Source organism: Macrobrachium rosenbergii, chromosome 3, assembly GCF_040412425.1.
Source record: "Macrobrachium rosenbergii isolate ZJJX-2024 chromosome 3, ASM4041242v1, whole genome shotgun sequence".
Taxonomy (NCBI): domain Eukaryota; kingdom Metazoa; phylum Arthropoda; class Malacostraca; order Decapoda; family Palaemonidae; genus Macrobrachium; species Macrobrachium rosenbergii.
In genome coordinates, this window is record NC_089743.1 from 69,601,421 (window position 1) to 69,625,551 (window position 24,131).

At 37.0% G+C, this 24,131-nt stretch overlaps 1 protein-coding gene across 3 annotated transcripts in view; it reads left to right on the forward strand.

The window, feature by feature from the left end:
- Nucleotides 1-17,856, forward strand: part of LOC136825244 (RING finger protein 141-like) — a 68,601-nt gene extending 50,745 nt beyond the window's left edge. The window contains exons 6-8 of one of the 3 annotated variants that reach the window (XM_067081305.1): nucleotides 271-577; nucleotides 2,075-2,159; nucleotides 16,524-17,856. In XM_067081305.1, the coding sequence (XP_066937406.1) occupies nucleotides 271-577; nucleotides 2,075-2,141 (374 nt within the window). In that variant the 3' untranslated portion in view covers nucleotides 2,142-2,159; nucleotides 16,524-17,856. The remainder of the gene's footprint in view (nucleotides 1-270; nucleotides 578-2,074; nucleotides 2,160-16,523) is intronic. The other 2 variants (XM_067081294.1, XM_067081285.1) reach the window with 2 other exon arrangements.
- The last annotated feature ends 6,275 nt before the right edge of the window (nucleotides 17,857-24,131 follow it).

Sequence of the window (24,131 nt, forward strand, 5' to 3'; positions counted from 1 at the left end):
TGTTTAATTATGGAACCTCTTGTCATATTCAAGAAATTTTTTGTTTTAATAAGTTTAGTTGTTGTGTAAGGAATTGGCAATCTCTAGTTGTTGTGTAAGGAATTTGCAATCTGGTAGAATTACCCAAATTCTGGTATGAAACAAAAGGTGGTCTGATTCAGTATCCATTAAATATGGTTCAGGCTGTAATTTTGAATAATAACACACTATATTTTTTATTGAGTTAAAATTTTGAAACTGTAAGCAATGTTACTTTTCCCCTTTTTTCAGATGAAAGTGGTGCCATTCCCAGTAGTAATGTTCCTGTGCCACCCACAATGGCTGCTTCCATTGTTTTGGGAGGTATGCAGGAATTGTCTACTTCTGCTAGAACCCATTTGAGCCAGCCTGGAATGGAGAGCAGTGGAGCAACAGGGACATGTGGGACCAATTTAGAAGAGTGTGTCATCTGCCTGGAGCGTCGTCCTGATGTGATTCTTCCGTGTGCCCATGCTTACTGTCTGCCTTGCATCGAACAATGGTGGGAATATTCTAATCCATCTGAAGAATGTACTTCCAACAATGTTGTGCTCTCCATGTAAGCAGTTGAATGCATTTGCATTGTGCTTTGATGGTTGCTTTGACACTGCTTACCAGTATAGTCCCAATTAACAGCTTTGAATATTCACAGAAATCATTAGTTTTTGTGATGTACTGGTCACTAGAACTAAGGTACTTTGGTCTTTTTGAATTTCACTCAAACATTTCAAGCACAAATAACTCTCTTTTCATAATCGCAAATTTAAGATGCAGATTTCAGTCCTTTTTCTCTCTACTTTTTTCATTTTATTTTTTTATTTTCTCATGATTCACAGAACTTTCTCTCATGAATGAAGTTTGGTAAACTGGATTAGAGTGCTTAACGAGTTCTTTTAAAGGTACATAAATATGGGAACAGTGTTACCATGACAGATCATCATTCTTAGTACTTGAACATAAGACCTCAGCATGTTGGACCAAGGATTATGTAAAGTTTAGACTGGTTCAAAGAGTAAAAGACTGGTCAGAGGAGGGGGAATCTCAAAAAATAGTATTATCTTTGGAAGTTGGTTGGTATGAGGCTGAATAATGCTCTGACTTAGCCACTTCGTGATGCATAGAGGGTAATGAGAAAGGAAGGGGAAGATAGAGTAAAATATTTTTCCAGAAGAGGAAAGATACCAAAACATCTGATTAGAAGTGAAAACATGGAGCACAATTTAATCTTGAAAGTTTATCCTAGTAATGATAAAGAAAAGAAAGTGTTTTAACAGTTGAATGGGGGCTGCTTTCATGGATGTAGAAGTAAGATAAGATAGGAAGACCACTTTATTTGAGATGTGTTGTCTTTGGACTCCGAAATTTGAGTATTTATTTAAGTATAGTGTAGACTGTACAGTATACAGTTGCAGTGCTCTTCAAATTGAAAGTTTGTTTCAGTAAAGGAAAATACTACTCAGGTGCCCTGGAGATGCTTACAAGTACAAAAATAAAGATGTATTAATAAAAAAAAATGACTGTACACTTAGGGTAATGCTTCATGGGCAGAGGGCAGAGCATCTGATCAGAGATCATTGTAGACTACTTTTGTCCTGTGTTTCATGGATTTGACTGGAGGCATGGCTACCATATTCCTAGGTATTACGTATATATTTTTCAGGCACTAATTGCTTGTTAACAAAATAGATGTTGGCATGCGATATGTAAGAACAGCATTTTAGGGAATTATGCAGAAAATTGTTGGTTTGTAAAAGTTCCAAGTACTGTAGTAACTGGCATCAGTCAAGATACGTCGCATCTCCCCCATACTCCCCAAATACTTATGAGGGCAGACTGTAGCACCTGCCCCTGGTCAGAGTTAATTTCCTTTATAGGAATTAGAAAGCATAAGAAGATAAGACACAGCATGAGAATAATAAACCCATAAGCAGATATAATAATTTAATCTTATTCTTGAGAGTGAAGTAGGTATGTATCTGCTACATATATAAGGCCAAGCTTTTATGAAGGCCTTTTATTACTAATCCTGTGCTGTCATTGTTCTTCCCTGAGACAGGAGTGGCAGTCATAGGACCCACGTGCGTGACACGAGGTTGCTATGCTGTCACACATTGCTAAAGTGACGACAAACACGATAAGAGGTAAGAGAGAGAGGACAAGGAAGGGAAAGATAGAAAATTGGTCAGAGGAAGGGCAAGCTATAGAAAGTGTCAGAAAGAATGAAAAAGAATAGGACAGATTGTATATTTATATTAAGACTTCAAATGAGATTTCAAACTGAGGAAGGAGTATGAGAGTTCGTGCTCTTCACTACTTGAGGAATATCACTTTGGATGAATAAGATTGTCATTATTGCAAATTAGCTCATTTAGTATCCAAGTTTACCAAAAGTATTGCATTGATGGGTATGATTTCATAAAGTTTCTCTACTCATTTCCCAAGTAGTGTTGTATTTTCAAGAAATAGTAAGGTAACAAGGATGACATGGGTAGTGCTAACACTACTGTAGTTAGAAGAACAGTTTTCTGACTTACAGCTCAGCACTTTCACACCAGTGCGCCCTGTTGTGGGTGTCATTATCTTAAGTAAAGTATTCCTTCCAACAGGAAAACTTCTAATTTGGGACAGTTTTGTATGAAATGATATTTACAAAAAATAATTGGGTTAGTTCAGTAAAGGTTTAGGAAAAGTGACAATTTAATAAGTGGGATGGCTGTACATGTCTGTGCAGCCATGCTTAAAGGTATATCATAGATTACTTAAAGTATTTATAGCTGCGGCATCATTAATTTAGTAGGTTTTTGTTAATTGGGATACTGGATCTGCTTGCATGTTTATTTTACTAATTTTTTTGTTTAGATATTGCATATTGCATGCTGTTGAACTACCTTGCCTTTAATGTATTGTTCATGTGTCTATGGTTTTCTAGGTGTGTTATTAGTAGAATAATTGCATCCTTTGCATCACTCTCACATTGTATCTTTATGACCCATAAACAGTTTTATCTGGAAGAGTTGGACCTGAAAATAGTTTTAGATGTGCATGTAGACATATTGCATTTGTTGTGATTGTTTTTCGAATGCATTCAAAGTTGGTTCATATACTATATCTTTTTACTATTGCTCCTTTATTTTTCTTTATTTTTAAATTTTACCTGAAATGAACAGTTTTTTATTGATAAGTTCAGACTCACATACTGATGTCACTCTTACGCATTATCAAACCGACACTGTAATGATGTAGATTTTCTCTGCCATGAGTTAATAATTCCATGCCATCATTCCAATATAGATACAGTATCTTAAAAATTAAATATTGTGTATACAAACCCTTCTTTTATATTACTGTACTGCTTCATCTGTGAGTTTTTGCAAAACTTCTATGCTCCATTCCCAAACAACTGACCATTTTCAAGTATGTAAGAACTTTTTGTGCAGTTCAGGTATGGCTACAAGAAGGAATGTGGTTGGGAGGAAGGCCATCATATATAAAAGAGGTTTGTTCATATGCAGAAAACCTTCACTCTTAACATTAGGATAAATCTTCAGGCACCAGCTGGAAACCAGTTTAAAAACAATCAAAAATCGTATATGCAAGCAGTCTGTGGCATCTGGCATCTGATATGCAGATGAGGTGGAAGCTGGTCAGAGACCTAGCTAGAAACTCTTGAAGCATTCAGTCTTTCTTCAACTGCTTTGGAGAGCAGATGTTCGCTTTTGCTCTCCTTTCCCCATGCCAGTTTTTGTCCTAAGCTGTATGTACTGTATGCAATTATGAGCATAACAAACATGCCATTTGCATTCTGCTAATGTTTACATTCTTAAAATCATCAGCTGATTGCATTTTACCGACATCATCACAACCATTAGTTGCTAAATGAAATGCATATCAGAGATTAGTTTTATATGTGAATTATCAAAGCAGTTTAAAAATGCAACTTTTTATTTATAAATGAAGTAAAGGTATGATTTCACCAGTATCAGATGTTGCTCTTGGCTCTTCCAAAACATTTTGTGGCCTGCACATTATTAGTTTCTTCTGCTACAGCTACAACCGTAAATTTAGTGGCATACTTTCATAACACTTCCCTCTCCATTGAGTGAAGGATGAATAAAGATTTATTTTATTTTATGGAATTCATCATTGAAAATTAGCAAATTTTTAACAAGTTGACGGCTGTAATGCAACCCTTACTAAACGCATGTTAGGTACGGTAACTGACACTGGCAAACAGCTGTTTCTCGATTTGATTGTTTATGTCAGTACTTCCCGTTGTTTATACCAATGTCTTGCATGCAGTAGTAAGTGGTTGTTAATTATAAGAAATAGTGATGAATTCGTAGACAAGTCACAATGTTGATAAGCCTAATTTAATGTAGGAAGATTAACATTTAACCTAACGAACTTTGGTTTCTAGGCTTATTTTATAGTTAAAAGCTAACTCGGATATAGTATGCAATCAGTGGTATCTGCTGAAACCAAGACAGGCAGGCATAGAAAGCCTAGCATAATGTAATCTACTGAAAATACACCTCACACTATACACGATGTATGTGATGAAATTTTAATGATCGCATGATACACAAGTGTATATGCAAATTACAGTTCTTTTGTATCCTGTGTATTTTTGAGTTTCACAGAATGTTTTCATTGGAAATAAACGGTCCTCGTGTATTTACGGAGCAAGCTTCAGTTCTGAAATCCGAACAAATAAAAAAACTGAAATGTGTGGTGCCACCCTCATTGCCGCTCAAGAAGTAATGGCAGGTGACTCAAAAATGTCCTGGGTCATGGGAGTTCCCGGACCACGGAATGCTGGATTTTCGAGGTTGGACTGTACTACAGCATAGGATGTTTACGTCATAGTGCAGCATCCAGTGATCTCATTCACTAAACAATGGCAATGTGGAATAATTAAAATAAATCTAGTTCTGACAAAATATCCTGATTATTAGTCTTGGGGCAATTTTCTTTTTGATCAAACTGGAAAATTGCCAGGAGAGAGAAAAGAACAGCATAAAGAATATTCACAGGAGAAGAATGTTGTTTTCATTCATGTGAGTGAAAACAATTGTGATATCAGTTAGGCAGGTGCTCGGACAGGCAGAAAGCAATATAATTGATTCTTTTTGCATAAAACACAGCTTATGTAAGAATTGAATGTCAGCCCAGGAATTTGTATACGTGATCCATATATTCCAAATGAAATATGGAAAATGTTAAGATTTTAAAATGTAATTTATCTGGGTTTAATAGCAAAGGTGTGAGCCCACCTGAATGGAAAAACAACTGTCTGTATGTTCCTGAGTATTGTCACCCTAGCATATGTGTGTATCACTCCTCTTGAAGATATCTTAAAAACAAATGCAAAACTAGTCAGGATTTTTACAATGTGATTCAATTTTTCCTGCAGTATATCTTCATATATACATCATGTGTTCTGATGATTTCAGGCATATATGCATGTGTCCTTGCCTGCATACCTCAGCCCTGATTGAGATGTAAGCTGTGGATATGAGATTTTCAGTTATTTACTGCCAGGTTTTGTTTCAAAGTTTGTCATTGGGAATAGTTAGAATTGTATATAAATTATATCTTAAATTATATCTATGTATAAATTAATGATGAATATTAAAAAATGAAAGGTTTTAAATAAGTTTTCAAATAAAGCATGCTCAGTATGAGGATATTGTGGTAAGTGTTCTGTAGTTCATATTTCTTTTAGTCATACAATATGTTGTGCTTTTCATTGCTGCAATCATTTGGCCTTTTCTTTACTGCTTGAATCAGTGTGACTAGTAGATATTTGGAAAACCTCTAGAAATATACCCCATCACAGATCCCACTTGTAGAATTAAGTAAAATACTGTTTTTATTGTGATGATTTTTTATTGCAATAATTTAATTACTTTGACATAGACACCTTGTCTTGATTGCAGTAACTAACTAGATAAAAATGGTGATGATGCAATATACTGTTCTCACCAAATGTCTTGTTGTTGATGAATAATTAACTTGGCATTTTAATTGGCCATTTTCTGTGAAAAACTGGCTTGAAATGTTCAAAGTGTAGGCATTAAATGGCACACAACTCTGCTACCAACTATCTTTAGTCTGAGCTAACCTGGCAGAGAAACAGGACTAAATCCACTGAAGAAAGTTAGCATGTCTGTTAGGTAGGGAGGAACAGTAAAAACAACTAAACAAAGGAGATGGCAGGAAAATCCAAGCCTATTGAATTTATAAAATTATCACTGTTAAACAACATTTTAAACATTTTTGATATTTTGTTATTATCACTATACATTCCCAAGCCCAGATAGGGAAGGTTGAAATCAGGATGGGTATCCATATTAAAACACTTGCGAAAACAGATTGTGAAATGAGCCATCTGGTGAGTGTTAGAAACACCTAGAATAAGCACATCAAAGAAAAGCAACCATGACTGGGATCAAGCAGAGAAGAATTATTAATATAGAACAGCGTATATTCACATGGAACAATCTAAAATTGCAGTTAAAATAATATTTGTACCACTTAATAGATTTTATAATGAAAACACTGGTCAGAGATGGAAGAAAATGTGTAGACTAGTATAATGGCAGAAACTTAATGATGCTTCTCTAATCAACAAACACATCATGATTTACAAAGCTTGCTTAATAAAATGCTCCATATATCTAGAGAGATGGACTCAAAATAAATCTGAAAAAAATGGAAGTAATGAAAACTGATTTTTGCCTCTAAAATACTACATTGTGGCAAGTATCTTCTTGAGATATTGAATTGTCTCAGCAGTATGAGTTATCATTTAGAGAGAGACTGGACCTGTGGTGTTATGGGCTAGAGAGGTAGCCAAACCTTCTCAAGTAGTCTTGGCAGCTGAACTTAGTTTTGCTATAAAAGCCGAGTGGTCCTCAGGTTTCTAATCACCAGTAGCATTGATTATGTATGCCACCCTCAAGGATGTTAGGGAATGTATGCAAGGAAAGAGTTCCAAATCAGGTTTCTAGGAACCCATGGTTACCCTGAAGAGTAGTCCTTTTTCCTGTAAGATCAAGGATTTATGGATTAATTATGTGCAGTGGGAGGGAGAAGCAGCAGCAGAGGAGGAAGGGCAAGTCAAGGAGAGGTGGGGAGGAAGAGGGGGGAACTGAGGGGTGTTTAGTTAGGATCAGGGATTTCCTTTGACTTAGCTGCTGAAAAATTAACTCAGTCAGTTAGTCAATAAAATAAATAAATGACTGAAGGGGAATTTAGGACAGGAGGGTCGGGTGGTTTTGAAGAATTTGGTCCATGTGCAGGAGAAATTTGACCCTAAAGTGGATTCACCCTGGAGTTTGTTTACAGTTCTGCATTGCTGTTCCTACAATGATCATGTTTTTTATCATTCCCATCTCTCTACTGGGGAGGGTCGAAATCAGGAACGGCATCCATCTGTAAAACATCTGCCAAAACAAATTATGCAATGAGCTGCTCAGTGAACGGTACAAATGCTAGGACATCACCTGGAAGCAACCCACAGATTAATCGCCCTAGCTATGTGGCTGTGCATTAAGAATGGGTGCAGTTGAAGAAGCAGCCTCATCCCCTGAGATTAAGGCTGCTTAAACACAGGGAGCATGACGAAGGGGACATGTGCCTGGAGATCTAACGTAAAATATGAATACGTGTGGTGGATGTGCAGGAGTCCTTAGAAGGGCAATAAAACAATGAAACTGGGAAATAGTTATAAAAATTCTATATAGTGTTGCAAGTAGGGAAGGCAGGAATGCCACTGGTATTGTTCTTTCTGAAGACCCTAAAAATTATATTGTGAGATACATAAGGAGAATGAAAGATCAGATGGTAAAGCTACGTATGGGGATAATGCTCATTGTGAGTGTGTATGCTTCTCAGATAGGATGTACTGAAGAGGAAATAGTTTCTAGGCAGGCTTGAATGAGGAAATGGATCAGTGAAGCAGATGAAAGAATCATTATTGGAAGGTGGCCAAATGGGCACATCAGTTGAAGTAAGGATACTATAAGTCACATCCATAGAGGACATGTTGTGATGACCAAAATAGAGATGAAAGGGTAATTGATATTGCAGTATTTTTGGCATGGGAATAGTAAATACATTTCCTTTGTAAGCAGCCAGAACACCTGATCACATACCAGAGCACTGCAAGATCTAGTCAGACTTCATACAGAAGAAAAGCTTTGGTTGAATTGAAGAACTGCAATACAAAATCATCCCTGGGGACCATGGACCTGCACAGTATTGGTTAGCAGTTATGGGCTTGCAACTGAAAATGAAAGGAGGAGCTAAAAGGAAACGATATGGGCCAATGGAAATCAGAGGATTTAAACTAAAAGAGATAACATCAATGAAAGGGAGATGAACATCATGTTGCAGTAGAGATAATTTAAATGGAGGTGCAAGGGACAGGAAGGAGAAGAAGGCCTAAAAGATGGTGGGACTGTATTTTAGAGGACATGAAAGACAAAGAAATTAATTAAATGAGGATACAAGATTTAAACACATGGAAAAAGCTCATTAAAAATGACCTTGAATAGGGATCAAGCTGAGAAGGGAAAAAAAAGAAGGCTACACAGTCAAGTCAAGCATATGGGCTCTTTTAGCTACTCAGTGCTCAAGACACTGAGAAGAGTTAGGTGCAGTGGTAGGACAACCAAATAAAGAGCTCCAGAAAATAAATGAGATTGAGTACAAGGATTTAAAGATAGAACTTGGAGAAAACACCACATTTACAAGGTAAATAGTGTGAGCTACTAGCCAGCTGCTTAACAACACCATAAGAATCCAGACTATTTATTCAAATCTGGGAGACCTGGTAGCCTCCCTTGTTGGCATACTCCATAGCCAATAATTTTCTCTAAAAGAAAGACTCCATCTTAGGGATTTATCCAATATACTTTTGTAAGTAAGTTGTCAGTCTCATGACTGTACTGTTATGGAAAAACACTGGTTCCTTGCCTCACTATCAAGGATATGTCTGAGAAGATAGATACTACACTACCCTGGCAGTGTCAGGGTCTTTAGGCAGCTCCATTCCCTTTAGAGAGCCTCAGTCTCACTGAAAGAAACAGAAGGAACTTTACAGGTCTCAGCTTTCTCCCTTTCTCTAGAATAAGCAACAGTATGTCTCTTTGGATACCAGCTATTAGGTTCTATCCTGTAATCCCAATTAGCCCTCAGCTCCAAGGATGCTGCAGTTGCCATTTCTGCTTACCAGAAAAAAACAGGAGAAATGCCAGACTCCTTGACTTGAGAAATGCTGAGAAGCCTCCTTCAGAAACCTGCAATGTTGGAGAAGAAGCTTCCTTTCAATCTTGGGTCATTCAACATCATGTGGTGCCTGTATCCAGATGTATGGTACCATTGGGTGGTTCAGACTTGAAGCAAGGTTCCCTCATCTGGAGATAAATACCTCACCTCCATCACAGATCCTTTACCACTCAATTCCCATGTAACAACCACAGAAAATTTCCATGCATTGTACCTGAAAGTAAAATAAGTGCAGGTCAAAGGAGCTACAAGTTAAAGTGGTACAGCAGATTTTTTTAGTCCAAAGGTTTTCGGAGTTGTAGTCTAAATGTTGACCTGAGTCCCCAGAACCTTTATTTTCAGCTCTCACCTTTCCTGATGGAGGCTTTTCCCCTGTTCTGTAACTCCATTTCAAAGAATGGCTTTAATGTGTGTCTGGATCTGAAAAATGTTTACTTGTAAATCCCCATTCACAGGGCTTCAGTCTTTTTTCAGCCCCACCTGGGTAATGGCCCCAGTTACTATCTGGGTTCACAGTAGGGGTATCAGATTGATGAGGTATCTTGACAAATGGCAGATTATAGCATCTTCATACCGAGAGCTTTGGGAACACCTCAACTTTCTCATTAACTTATGTCAGTACCTGGGTCTAGTCATCAACTTGGTCAAGTTAGACTGGACTCCAGCAAAGCAAGCTGTTTGTTGAACAATGGAAAGACTACAGGGGTTCCTCTCATATTTCCAGGAGTTCCTAAAATTTCCCAGCCCTTCGTGCACATGTAGGTCTACAGCCCGACTGCATTAGTCCCAGTGGTATGCCTTTTTCAATTAGTGTTGTAGGAAAGGCTTTGATCATCCACTATGCGCCACTATTCCCCAGGTAGCTGACTTGCTATTTCTTTGACCATCAAAAGGGCTATCAGTGTAAGTGATCAAAAGGTACAGGTCAGTCTTACCATAGGTGTTTGAGACCAGGGACATAGACTTAGGCTTATCTAGTGAACTGCAAAAGGTATGGCAAAGTTTTTGAGAGATTTGCCTCCCAGGAACCTTAAATCTCCTTGGGATGCCAAACCCATTCTTCATCTTTGCCAATAAAGTAGGGGATTTTGAGGGGGATTTTTAGCCATCAAACCAAGTAGTTAGGTGGTCGTTAAGGAAAAGTGCAGAATCAGAAAAGTCCATTGAGCTTGTGATGTTAATACAGTATACCATAACCACATTTAGAGTGAAGACATTGACAGGTATAATAGATTATTATGAAGTAAATGTTAGTTTTCATCAAGAATTAGAACCAGATACTGTATATTATTTATCACATTAATATAGGAAGCTATTGGGGAATGGAGAAAGGGAGGCCCCTGGAAGCTATTTTATGGTAACCTAATATTAACAGCAGAATTAGAGGAACAGATTATCAAAATATTTGACAGTGTTGAAGTGCAGGGTAGAAATAGGGCAAAGAAGCATAAGTTCATTTTCATCATCCTCTTCCTCCACCTCCTCACCGTTCCTCAACACTTTTAGCAGCCTTAATTCTATGTTAAAAAGGGACAACAATCCCTGTGTTCTTTCACAGGAACAGGTGACCATGTACAGGGCAGACAGCCTGTTTCATGAGCATGTTGGAGACTGATCCCTGGTTCATGAGATTGATCATGCCCAGTCTTCCTGGGAAATGACTACCAACATAAACTCTTCACTTGCTATGTGTGCCCCTTTGAAGGTGCAGTAGGAATTCTGTGATAACTGCAGTCTACAACTATCCCAGTTCTTCAGAACTGGATCAGAAGGTTCACAGGTATGCCATAATTGATTTTCCATGTACAGTACCTATTCTGTGTTCAAGGGTGATTGCCACATGCATGATCAATCCCCATACTCTTTCCTGATACCAACCTTCCAGGTCAGCTAATGTCCAGTATGGGTATGGTAGTGTATATCTGTTCCAATAGATCCAGTACAAGTTCTGGGGGGTTTGTTTCTGCTACTGGTTCTGGTGGGTTTGTTTCTGCCACTGAACCTAAGCCAAAAGGGCAAAGGGGCTGATATTACCAGTCCATCCCAGTGTATTTTTTTTTTTTTTATCACGGACCAGTCTCTGGTACCAGTCATATGGGACATTTGACTCCTAAATCTCTGGAGTAAATGCCAGATTGGGCTGATGTGCTTTTACCTTCTGCTTCTATAGCAGGTCCTCTCCTATGAACATCCTGAAGGACTTGTTCCTCAGGAACGTCAACGGGTAGATTCTACAAGACCACTTGCCTCATTTGTAAGCACACTGGTCTTCAGGAAGTGAACATCCTCTAGGTATTCCTCCAACTTCTTCACCCACCTTTGATGTACCAGCGAAGGTTATATGCTTCAGAGAATGTTGAGTCATGTTCCTACACTCCAGAAAATGTTGAGTCATGTCCCATAAGGTCGACTTGTCATCTTATGGGGAATCTTCATGCTGATGGGATCTTTTTTTCCCCTTCTGCCAAAGCAACAGCCATAGAATCATTGCTATTGCCTCTTGAGTATTATCTTGGCTAGACCTGTGGCTCAAATGCATTGGCAGACTTGTGTCTTTGAGGTGTCTTTTCTGAGGAAGACAAGGTTAAGGTTGTTGGTGTTGGAAGTAGGGGCTTTGACCTACCTCTCACCAGACTGATTCATCAGCGTGATAACCTGTAGGCAAATGTAGCTGTGGGGAGCCCAATGCCATTCCTGGCCTTGTCTTGAAACATATTTCAACTGAGAATGGTCTCTCTCTTTGGAATGGGTTACTGCTAGAATCCTCATTGCTCTTCCCTCTGACAGTTCCTGGTTGACATGCTGAGACTCAAGATACTTTGATCTACCATGTGTTCTTCAAAGCTCCTTTGGGGTTTGCAGAATGGATCTTAGCCAAGTCTTAGGGGATGCTTTTGTCAACAAAATCAGGATTGGAAAAAGTCCAGGCCTTTCCTAAAACTAAGTCAAGATCTCAGGAAACTTCCATCCCCTTTGGCTTGCCTCTCAGGCCCCAGCCAGAAAGGCAGGTAAGAAGAGGGAAAGAGGATGTTGTCGCTAGTGTTCCCCATCTCCCATTTCCATGAGTAGTGCTTATTACACCATCAGGAAATGTGGCACTGGCAGTGCCAATGATTGACCGGGATCCTTTTGGGTATCTAAAGGCCTCCCTCCAAGGACTGATGCCCCACTTTTCTTTGCTGATCCTATTCCCAGTCTACTCTGCAGGATTACCTAGAGCCCTTGCCCTATTGTAGGAGGATTGGACTATGCTGTAGAGACTCATAGGAAGTCATTAGTGACTGCTCTCTGGACCTCTGTATTCGGCTTTTCATCTATCTCTCTCCTTGTAACAAGTTTGTTTTCCATACTTGTTTCAGGATTGAAATCCCATGGTGTACTGGATTCCATCCGAGTGAGTGACTTTGTGCATTCTGTTAATGTGTAGGATATTTATTTTCAGATAAACAGCCATCAGGACTCCAGGAAGTTTCCCCATTTTGCCTGTGCAGAACAGCATACCACAGATGTAATCACTGTGATGTAACCTTGGGGACATTCACATGAGGTAGAAATAGGCCTTCTACATTATCTTGATGATCGGTTGATCCTGGGGTAGAGATGCAGGTACTCCAAGATTTTGGTTCTCTGTTTCCATTTTTTCATGATTTGTGGACTGTGATAAACTTGAAGTTGGATCATCACCCCAATCAGGATACAAAGTGTAAATGGTATGCTGATTGGTTCGTAGCAGTGAGAGGTCTTTCCTGCAAACTTTCGGATCAGTGAGTTTAGAATAGGTCTTGTCATGATAGGAACACCAACTCACCTGTGGCAGGTTATTCTCAGTCACTTGTCTATGGAGAAGGTTATTCCTCCTTGGCGACTTCACTAGCATCCCTTCCATTTATGTTTGAAGTGACTTTGGTCTCCTTCTAACAATTTTCCAACACAGTATGTGCCCCTCAACCAGGAGTTGATGGATGATCTGGCTTTGTGGCTGAATGAAAGGAACTTTCTCATTAGAGTTCCCCAAACTTCCTCCTGATTTCAGACATATCAAGAGGGTTGGGGCATATATACCTAGAGGGCTAATTTGCTTCGGGTGTGTAGAGGAGAGGTGACCATCTGCACATCAGCACTCTGGATGGGCCACTTGGTAGTATTAATTAGCAAATACGAACTTGGTAGCATGTGTCACCAAGCAAGGAGGTACGGTCCCCCATGCTTGGCTTTAGGCAAGGCATTGGACGTGAGTGGGCAGTTTGCCCTTGACTTTCAGCCAGGTACATTTTAGTGTATTGGAATGTAATAGGAGACTGGTTTAGATACCAGGGCAGGTTGTAGGTACACAGAGTGATCTCTACACAACCACATGACAATGAAGGGGTCTGTCTAATTAATTGATCTTCGACTTCCTCCTTTGCCCTCACTGGGACAGACTCCCCTTCATCTCAGCAGTAAGGGCCTTTTGCTTTGCCTTTTCCCAGATGCAAGTGACTTACACAACAGAGTATACATCTATGGCTTCAGCTTTTAGATTTGACTCCTCTGCCTTGCTTCTAACAAGGGGTTGTGGTGAATAGAGCACTACTGTACTGTATTGTCTTTTGGTCTAATTGCAATAAAATATCTGCTGGCCTTCCTATACAAATCAGGTTCCTTTGAACTTTTTAGAGTATATTGTTCATGCAAACCCAAACTTTTCCACAGAAATGTCAGGCTGTACTGGAGGTTACAAGAGTCATCCTCCATCTATTTTCACACATGACCAGAAAGCTAGCAATTCTGGGGTGGAAGAAACACCACCAGTTATGTTCCATAGTCAATACCTCCCACCTAAGGATTGAGTCTCCTTGTATTAGTGGTTTTAATTTACATGGGAGCAAATTACAGTTTTTCAAAGTAAATTGTATTTTCATAGCTAAATCCAAAGTTGTGTATTATAATCCTACCTCAGATGTTCCTACATTTGTCCATTTTCCTTAAGGAGTTGACAGTCAGGGGAGTGGATGGCACTCCTAGCCTCTCTTCTACCCACCATACTTAACTACTTTGTAAACAGTTTCAACAAAGCAGCTTTTGCCAAGGTACATCTATTCAAAAGGTATAAGTTTGTTCCTTATAGGAAAAAGGCATTTTACTTTAAAAATTGTAATTTCTTTCATTATACTTATCATTGTTCTTAACCCTTAAACGCTGACTGGACGTATTGTACGTCGACTAAAATTGTCTGTCGGTTGCCGAGTGGACGTACCGTGTGTCGACTACAAAAAATTTCAACCTTCGGTCAACTTAGACTCGACCGAAATGGTAGAAAAACGCAATTGTAAGCTAAAACTCTTAACATTCTAGTAATAGTCAATCATTTACCTTCATTTTGCAACAAATTGGAAGTCTCTAGCACGATATTTCGATTTATGGTGAATTTTTGAAAAAAACTTTTTCCTTACGTCCGCTCGGTAACTCGGCCAAAAATTTCAGAAATTCTTTCGTCATTTTGTCATAATTTTTGCACCGTTCTATATTAGCCATTACATAAAGTTTTCTATATGAAAATGTGTGCAATTTCATGTAAAATACAACAAAAAACAACCCATGGTTGTAGCTTTTATCAGTTTGGAAATATTTTCATATAAATCAGATAAGTGCCAAAATTTCAACCTTCGGTCAACTTTGACTCGACCGAAATGGTCGAAAAACGCAATTGTAAGCTAAACCTCTTACATTCTAGTAATATTCAATCATGTACCTTCATTTTGCAACAGATTGGAAGTCTCTAGCACAATATTTGGATTTATAGTGAATTTTTGAAAAAACTTTTTCCTTGCGTCACGCGCGGTAACTCGGCCGAACATCTCGGAAATTCTTTCGTCACTTTGTCATAGTGTTTGCACCGTTTTATATTAGTCGTTACATAAAGTTTTATATATGAAAATGTGCGCAATTTCATGTAGAATACAACATGAAATATTTTCATATAAATCACGATAAGTGCCAAAATTTCAACCTTCGGTCAACTTTAACTTGACTGAAATGGTCGAAAAACGCAATTGTAAGCTAAAACTCTTACATTCTAGTAATATTCAATCATTTACCTTCATTTTACAACAAATTGGAAGTCTCTAGCACAATATCTCGATTTATGGTGAATTTTTGAAAAAAAACTTTTTCCTTACATCCGTGCGGTAACTCGGCCGAACATCTCAGAAATTCTTTTGTCACTTTGTCGTACTGTTTGGACCGTTTTATATTAGTCGTTACATAAAGTTTTATATATGAAAATGTGTGCAATTTCATGCAGAATACAACGTAAAATAACTCATGGTTGTAGCTTTCATCAGTTTTGAAATATTTTCATATAAATCACGATAAATAGAAAAAATTCGAACTTCGGTCAACTTTAACTCGACCGAAATGGTCGAAAACTGCAATTGTAAGCTAAAACACTTAAGTCTAGTAATGTTCAATCAATTACCTTCATTTTGCAACAAACGGGAAGTTTCTAGCACAATATTTCGATTTATGGTGAATTTAAAAAAAAAAACTTTTTTTACGTCCGCGCATTACGAATTCATGCATCATTTTGTGATAATATTTTCTCTGTGTTGCTTTGATCGTTTTACAGTTTGTTATATACCAAAATTATCGCAATTTAGTGTACAATACAAAGAAAAAAAATAACTCGTTAGCTTTAACCATTTTGCTCACAGCGCGATTTGTATACAATTATATATGAAATTTTTTTTTGTGCTGTCATATATTTCAATATTTATATATATATGATAATGATATTTTTTTCATTTCTGATGGTTGCATACTAAACTTCAGGCAATGACAAAAATAAGGAGCCAAAAATGAACTCTTAATCTTAAAAACTAAGTGTTCCGTGATTTTTTTAAAAAAATTTTTTCCGCTTCACCGCTAACTCCCGAATGCCGCCGGCATACGACAGACACTTTTGTAAATAGAGGCTCAGCGTTTAAGGGTTAATTTTAGAGAACTTTTTTATGCTTTTGTCCCTTATAGGAAAAATGCAGTTTACTTTAAAAATTGTCATTTTTTCCATTATACTTATCATTGTTCTTAATTTTAGGGAACTTTTATATGCTTTTGGTTTTGCTTATTCATTTTGAAAAAATAGTTACCTATTATAATAACTTTTTTCACAGGACTGTTGTAGATAAGACCTGCCCGTTGTGTAGAGTCACTTATAATAACTTTTTTCACAGGACTGTTGTAGATAAGACCTGCCCTGTGTGTAGAGAGTCACTGAAGAGCACTGATGATACTTGGGTCTTATCAGAGGTTCCCGATGATGACCAAGTAAATGAAGAGATTCGAAGAGCACTTATTGGTTTGGCTGGTGACAAAACAGAATCTCCCCCATGATTGATGCGAGGAAAGATTACATCGAATGCCAAAGGAGTTTAACCATTTTTTAAAATTTGCTACTGTTACTGTGATGTGGGATAATCAGTATTGGTTAAGGATAAGAACAGATTTGAAAGTGAATTTGTGTCCAAAGTGTGCTTATAATATGAAATTAAATACCAGAAGTTTGTGATTGTAAATAAGTTCTTCAGAATAAACAACGCTTCTGAGTAGATTAAATGTTTTTTTTTTAATGCAGATAGTAAACTCATTTTCAGGTGATTCCAGGAATTATAAATTATAGAGATGATGATGATAGGTATTACTAGTTGGTGATATATAAAACTAACTATTACATGCAGAGCTCATGTGGATAACAGTTTACATCACTTACAGGTGGCTTAACCATATACTTACGTACATTAGTTGTAGTATAGTCCCAAGGCAGACCTAGTTCATGGGACTGAACAAATGTCTAATGCATGAATAGAAAAGCAAGTAGTAACCTTTTAGTATTCTTTAGCATATGATGAAGTTTTGGTAAGCTTTGTCAGGTATAATGTGATAGCATAATCATGCTCCCTTTCTACATAGAATTTTGTCATCTTGAGATTTGTAAGATGGAAATTAATTTGAACTTTGCTGGATTGCTGTCAAGAAATAGTGGAGTAGATGGAAGAAAGCTTTGTATAATGTTTGTAAGGTTACTGCAGTGATATTTTAATCATAAATTTTTTATGTGGGCAACATTAGGGAATACTGTAGTCAATATCTCATAACAGCTCCACCTTCAGTTCTTGTTTTGCAAACTTAGTGACAGGTTAGGAATGTTTTGGAATGAATATTATAATCCTACGGGAAAATATGAAGCTATAGCAAACATTATGTAATGCACTTAATACTGGCAGTTTTAATATTATCGATACTAAAAATACTGAGCTGATGATAAGTTTTAGTTTTCTTTTGTGTTCATTTTACAGCCCTCAGTATATATTGCTGTATATATCTGTGGTAGACGGGTTTTGATCTTAGATATTTATGGTATTGCATAATCAAATATATTTGCAAGTATTTTCATGGTTAGTCTTTCAGTAACTTTTAATCTAAACTGTACTGCATGATATTAAATAATAATAATAATCATATATTACTGTGTAATAAACATTGAGCAGTTTAGTATTCCATTCTAGAGATTTGCGTTTTATTTTATCAAAACAGATGACTGTGTAGTGTCACTGTTATTTGTGATGGTTTTATATTTGAGCAAGTTTTTCTTTCACATAATTTTTTCTTCAAGAGTAAAAATAATTTAATTTTGTGTTCTCAGTCAGAGTTTAATACATCATAATAATTTTTGTTGTCAATTTTTCCCTTAGTGAGGTTAGACATGCACTTTCTGTCTAAATTACCATCTAGTCCAGGTCCTCATCAATGACATTTAATTGGAATGAATGAATTTTATCTACAGTTAAAGATAGCTTATATCTCCACACTAATCGGTGAGTCAGCATTCAGACAAAAGAAGAAGATTGAATAGCTGACCCAGAAGACTTTGTAGTTCACATATTCTCCACCAGGTGTGTTTCAAATGTTTTAGCTCTTATCAGAATTCTCCTTGCTGCCATTGCGTATAGGTGCTTGTTGGTATTTCATGGTTTTGGCCGTTTGCTGCTTTCAAGCTATTGTACATTTATTTTTCCAAGAATGCCTTCCACTGGAATCAAGGCTGGGAATGTTAGGTTCTGTAAGAGTGATCACTGTGTTAGAAGGATGTTGCTTTTTGAGTTATATAGACACAGTTTTGTGGCTGCAGGGGTATAAAATGTGACTTTGAGAATAAATGGAAGGAACATAGTGATTTTCAAAAGACTTTTTATGCTTACATTCCTTAGTATAGGAAGAAACGGGAAGCAGATAGATTACAAAAGCAAATAGTTAGGTCAGGACACAAACCTGCATTTTTCCCCCTTCTCCAGGTCCTACAGTTTTCCATATTGTCTTTGGCTTTTTCCTCTGCTAATGCTTTAGTTGGTACTGAGATTTGCTCTTTAGCTCTGCCTTCCGCTTCCCTTGTGGTTCAGGAAAAAGAGTATTGAGAAGTTAGAACAGGACATAAACCTTATTTTAGTCAGTAAAAGATTTGTCTGAATTTGTTAGGGAACCATTCCAGGTCCCCCATAGCATGTGATCATTTTCGCATTCCCCTGTAAGAGGTAAAGTGTCGGTGCCCTCTCCCATCTGTAGCCCAAGCCTAGGGCTGCCCTGCGACAGTTGGAAGTCTGCTGCCAGGGAACTGGGTTGGTCCTTGGGGCAATATGTTTCTGTGCCCCCCATCACTCGTCTCTTGTTTTTCATGCTCTGAGTCTTGTTTTATGCCTTAGCGGAAAGATCATTTTGGTAAATGTTAAGCCTCTCACCATATTAAACTTCTACTTTCATTGGCATCTAGTAATGAGGTTGTTAGCACCAATAGGATTAATTGTACTGTATAGGTGTACACTGTTATTATTAGTAATAAAATGTTTGGAGTAGATTAATTGTACTGTATAGGTGTACACTGTTATTATTAGTAATAAAATGTCTGGAGTGAGTTGTACTTATTCTGATGTTACATTGTCTCAGTCGATTGTTAAGCCAATCTCTTCTACTTATTTTAAATCCATGTCTGCTGTTCCTTTTTCTCCTCGAAATGCACCTGTTCATTCTTTACGTGCTGTTTCTTTGGCTATTGGCAAGTCTCTTCCTTGTGCCTCTATTAATGTTTCTCTTTCATTCCAGCATGGTTTTAGTGATTTTCTAAAAGAAGATTGATGATTCACTGGATATGCAGGATGCATTTTCCTCACATCAATCACGCAAGTTCCTTCGATGCATATTTGCAGGGGAGATATTCCTGTTCAAGGCATGTTGTTTTGGCTTGTATACAGTGCCTCAAGTATTCATAAGGAATTTGTTGCCTATGGGGGATGGTGTTGTCTTTTAAAGCAAGAATTCTTTTCTACTGAATCAACTGGTTCAGGTTGGCCAACTCTGTTAAAGGTATTACAAAGGCCAAGGATATGCAGCTTCGTCTGACTCAGTCTCTATGTATTATGATTTTCAGTAGACTTCCCTAACTCCTCCTCAGCAGTCCTTTCTATATCTGGGCATGAGGGAAGACTTGCAGTTTGCAGGCTTTTCTGTCAGAAGATGAACAGATACTTTGTGCTTCTTCTCGAAGAATTTTAGCCTATAAGGTAGCTTCCTTCACAGTAATGGCTTTCTTTTCTAGTACACATAGCCTCACTGGAGAATTTGTCAGAATAATCAGGCACAATTACAGTGCAGTATCAGCATAACAAATTGCAGCTTACAGCAAAAGTAAGTAAATCCAAGACCATCAATGTCATCAGGTTCTGTGGGAGGGACACTGAAACTACAAAGTAACAAGTTTATTATTCTTAAACCTACATCCAGGTTTCATTGTTTCTTCCCCCCATCTCATAATACAAAATGAAGAGTTACAAGTTTTGTGACAATGACTTACAATACACCCAGTAAATCTTACAGAGACGATAGGGTGTTAAGATTGTTGAAGATTCCTGGAAGGTTTATCCCTAAAAACTGGAACTCCTTGCTATATGGAAGTTTCTACCATGCAGACACCTGATCAAAACTTAATCATAGCAGAAAGACTGCTTCTTTGGGTGAAAGTGAACTACATAGTATTGGTTCTTTATTTCTTTCCAGAGAAGGACAATTTTTCAGACGATTGAGGATTCAAGAAAGACAAGTTCTACCTTTGGAGTGGTCATACGCAAGTCCACCAGTTGCTGCGAAATTGGAGGAGCAGTCAAAAATTGACTTATTAGCTAGTGGTCTTTAGGCTTGAGTAGTGGTTTTGAAAATTTAGAACATCTTTGTCAAAGAACATGATGTTCTCTGTGATGTATTTGATCAAGCTAGTGCGTTAGAAGCCAGTTCCATACCTTTACCTTTATTGAAGGTCAACATTCATAATGTAAGAGCAGTTTTGACTTCATTTAGCTTTGTAAAAATTTGTGCTCGAGGGTATGATTGATGCGGCGCAGTAAAAGTGCATTTTGGTTTTTGCCACTCACTACGTTGAGTAAGCAGAATCACATCTGAAAATGGTAAATCCCTTAGTTTGCTACTAGTAGTGGGTAAAGCCTTTTCCTGAACCAAAGGAAGAGCAGACTTTTAGGTTTTTTGTTTTAAATCCCAGGTTTTGATATTTTAGGGAGCATGAAGTTGTATATATTGGATAGAAGCATACCGTTATACCTTTATAGTGGACTGTTGTTTTTGGGGCTTTCAGACCCATGCACAGGGTTCCCTTTATGCCACTTCTTTCATTCTGGCTCAATTGAAGTGGGTTTTCTCCACAAGGCTGCTTTTCACTGCACACATATGAGAGCCTTGCTCCCTTAATAGAATCCAACTTCTGGCAGCAGTAAGATCCAGAAAGGATTCCAGATCAATTGGTGGAGTGGATTTTGTCTTGCTTTCAAGGAGAATTCTGACAAGAGCTAAAACATTCAAAAAGTACCTGGTGGAGAACAGATTAATTAGAGTTTTCCACATCAGCCATTCAATCTTCTTTTATTTGAATGCCAACGTGCCTATTGGAGTGGAGACATAAGCTATCTTTAATGGTAGGTAAGTATCCAAATAATAAATTTTATTCTGAAAATTTACCTTTTCCATTTTTTTTTTTTTTTTTGGGCCTTTCTACTGGTCTTTATCCTTCTGCTTTCATATCCAATACTTTTCTGATTAACAATTCCTCATCCCCTCTCATCACAATCCAAACCATCTCACTCTGAGATATTTTGACATCTCTGCAACTTTTCAGCATCAGTAACCATTATTGTTGGGCACCAGTCTACAGAACAAGGTTAACCAATCAGTCTACAGCTTCCTCATTCGTAACATGATCCTTCCATAAAAAAAAAAATTTGCTGTAGGAGGTATTTTATCAAGGAACTGGAATTACATAGTCATTCTGTTGTCGAAATTTCAGACTATACAATTTTTCAGGCCTAAAGTCCAAAGGTCTTTATAATTCAAATAGCCCTCTGTTGAAAATAGCAACAAGTATGAAGTTATTTCTCTTATTTTGGTACATCATTTATACCAGAGTACAAAGTTAGACAGCTCTTGAGTGTTACATAAAGCTTGTTAATGGATCTGGCATGGTAAATTATATAGAGGTGTTTTTTATTTGTGGTTCCTGTAGGTAAGTACATCTTCAGTGTGCCTAGCATGGTACACTGTAGACGGTGCTAAAGGTTCTTTTTCAGTGTCCCTTCAGGCCTCAGCTGTATTGCTTTTTCACTTTTTATCTGTTCCCTGCAGTATTGCCCCACCTATCTGTCAAGCTTTTTTATCTTCCTCTGGATTTCATCTCTCGAGAACAAATCGTTCAGGTGAGCCATATAAGATGAGTGACTCAGTGGTGTCATTAAAGTACAGTTGTGATATTTGTATTGTGCAGTGTAAAGTGGAAACTTTTGTTTAATTTCCCACTTGATATGCTTTTGAGAATAGTTATAAGGTTCTTTAATTGCTAGCTGGTAAACTTTTTCAAGACAATCCAGTTTGAGTATTTGATGTATCCCTGTTGAATTAAAGAGTATGTAACTTTCTGTTCATAATGTTGGGTCAGATCTCAACAGACTGATGACCCCCATAACACAAACATCAAACAAAACAGTGTAAACTCTAAAGCAACTCATCTGTTCTTTAACAGCTGTGAGTTTTGGTAGTCTGTGTCTAATGATATGGTAACAACTTCATAACTTTGACTCCCAGTGTGAGAAAATGGATACTTCTGAAGGTCTGTCCTTGAATATAGTCCAAGAACACAAGACTCAAGACAGATATGAAGTTAAAACATCACACAAGTTAAGAAAAAAAAAATCCAAAGTTACCCTAACTTCTTTTTGTAATAAAAATTGATCAAGTTTGAATTTTAGCTAGAAAGCTATTCTTATCAAGCAGTCTATCAAAAGAAATGGCTTTTAAGATAAATAAAAGGAAATTATTGGCTAGTAAAAATGACTGCAATGTTATGTAAATATTATCACAGCATACTGGAAAAGTCCTTTTATCTAGTTACAAAAAAGAAAAGGAACCTAATGACAAATACTTATTAAGATTCCCTACAAAAAAAGGAAGTGTACAAGTCTTAGTTTTTATTGCATTAAAAAACAGCATAATGAAACCACTGAGTGACATTTCTAGGCTTGGAAGGCTTGCACAAAGAATTTGTTTTTAGATGAAAAGTGAAACTGGGGCTAAAATGGTTGGAGAGAGACCAGTAGAATGGATGCAAAGTAAAATGCAAAGAGCAGTACATCTGGGGGTCAAGCAAACATTAAAGAACCTCCAGAATTGTATGCAGTATTCCATTCATAGAAAATTGTAACATTTCATTTTATATTGCAATATGATCTTGCCAATGTTCTCAAGCCATAAATTTTGTCATTGAATAGTTACACCAATTCAGAATATTCTGTTTCCTATATAATGCCTAAGTCTCTGCTACAAGTATTATAATACAGTATATATTAGTTTTACAAGACTACTTAGAATTTTTTCTTAAATGAAAGGTGGAAATCAAGTATGGTCAAGTTAGACAGGCTATTATATGAAAGAACACCTGTATTGATTGGGATACTTGTACCAGGAATAAAGTACCTCAACATCCATCACTTTTAGCATGAAAATCCCACTCTGTGACCTCATTTTTCACCTCAATATCAATATCTAAATATATATATATATATATATATATATATATATATATATATATATATATATATATATATATATATATATATATATATATTGTTTACATCACACACACACATACATACATATATATATATATATATATATATATATATATACATATATATATATATACACACACACAATATAAAGTATATACAGTAATATAATATAATATAAATTCCAAATCCCTACTCCTGTACTAATTACTGTATTTGCCAGCCTATAAGGTGCACCCCATTTTTGGGGAGCATATTTTGGAATAAATAAATATCCCTCTTTTTCCCCATCTTAATAGTCCTCTTTTGCTCTTGGTCATTTTGAAGATTCTTAACTACTAGTATTCAGATATTATTGTGCAGAATAAATAGTAAAACTCGTACATTCAGGCATGTTACAGGCTTTGCCAGGTACTGAATATGCATTTTTCTGAATTATAGTGAAAGATTATTTACCAATTTGATTACAGTATTAGCATGAGCTTAGCCAACCATTTTGTCTTAGTATCCATATCTGATACTGTATTTTATGCCAATTTCAGATATAGCATTATTGTCATTTATGTGATATGCTTTACAAAAAAATTGGTATAATGTTAAAACACATTGTAGGTATTTGAACTAGCACAGCCATGTGTTGCAAACAGACTTATTTGAGTGCCTGTCTGACTT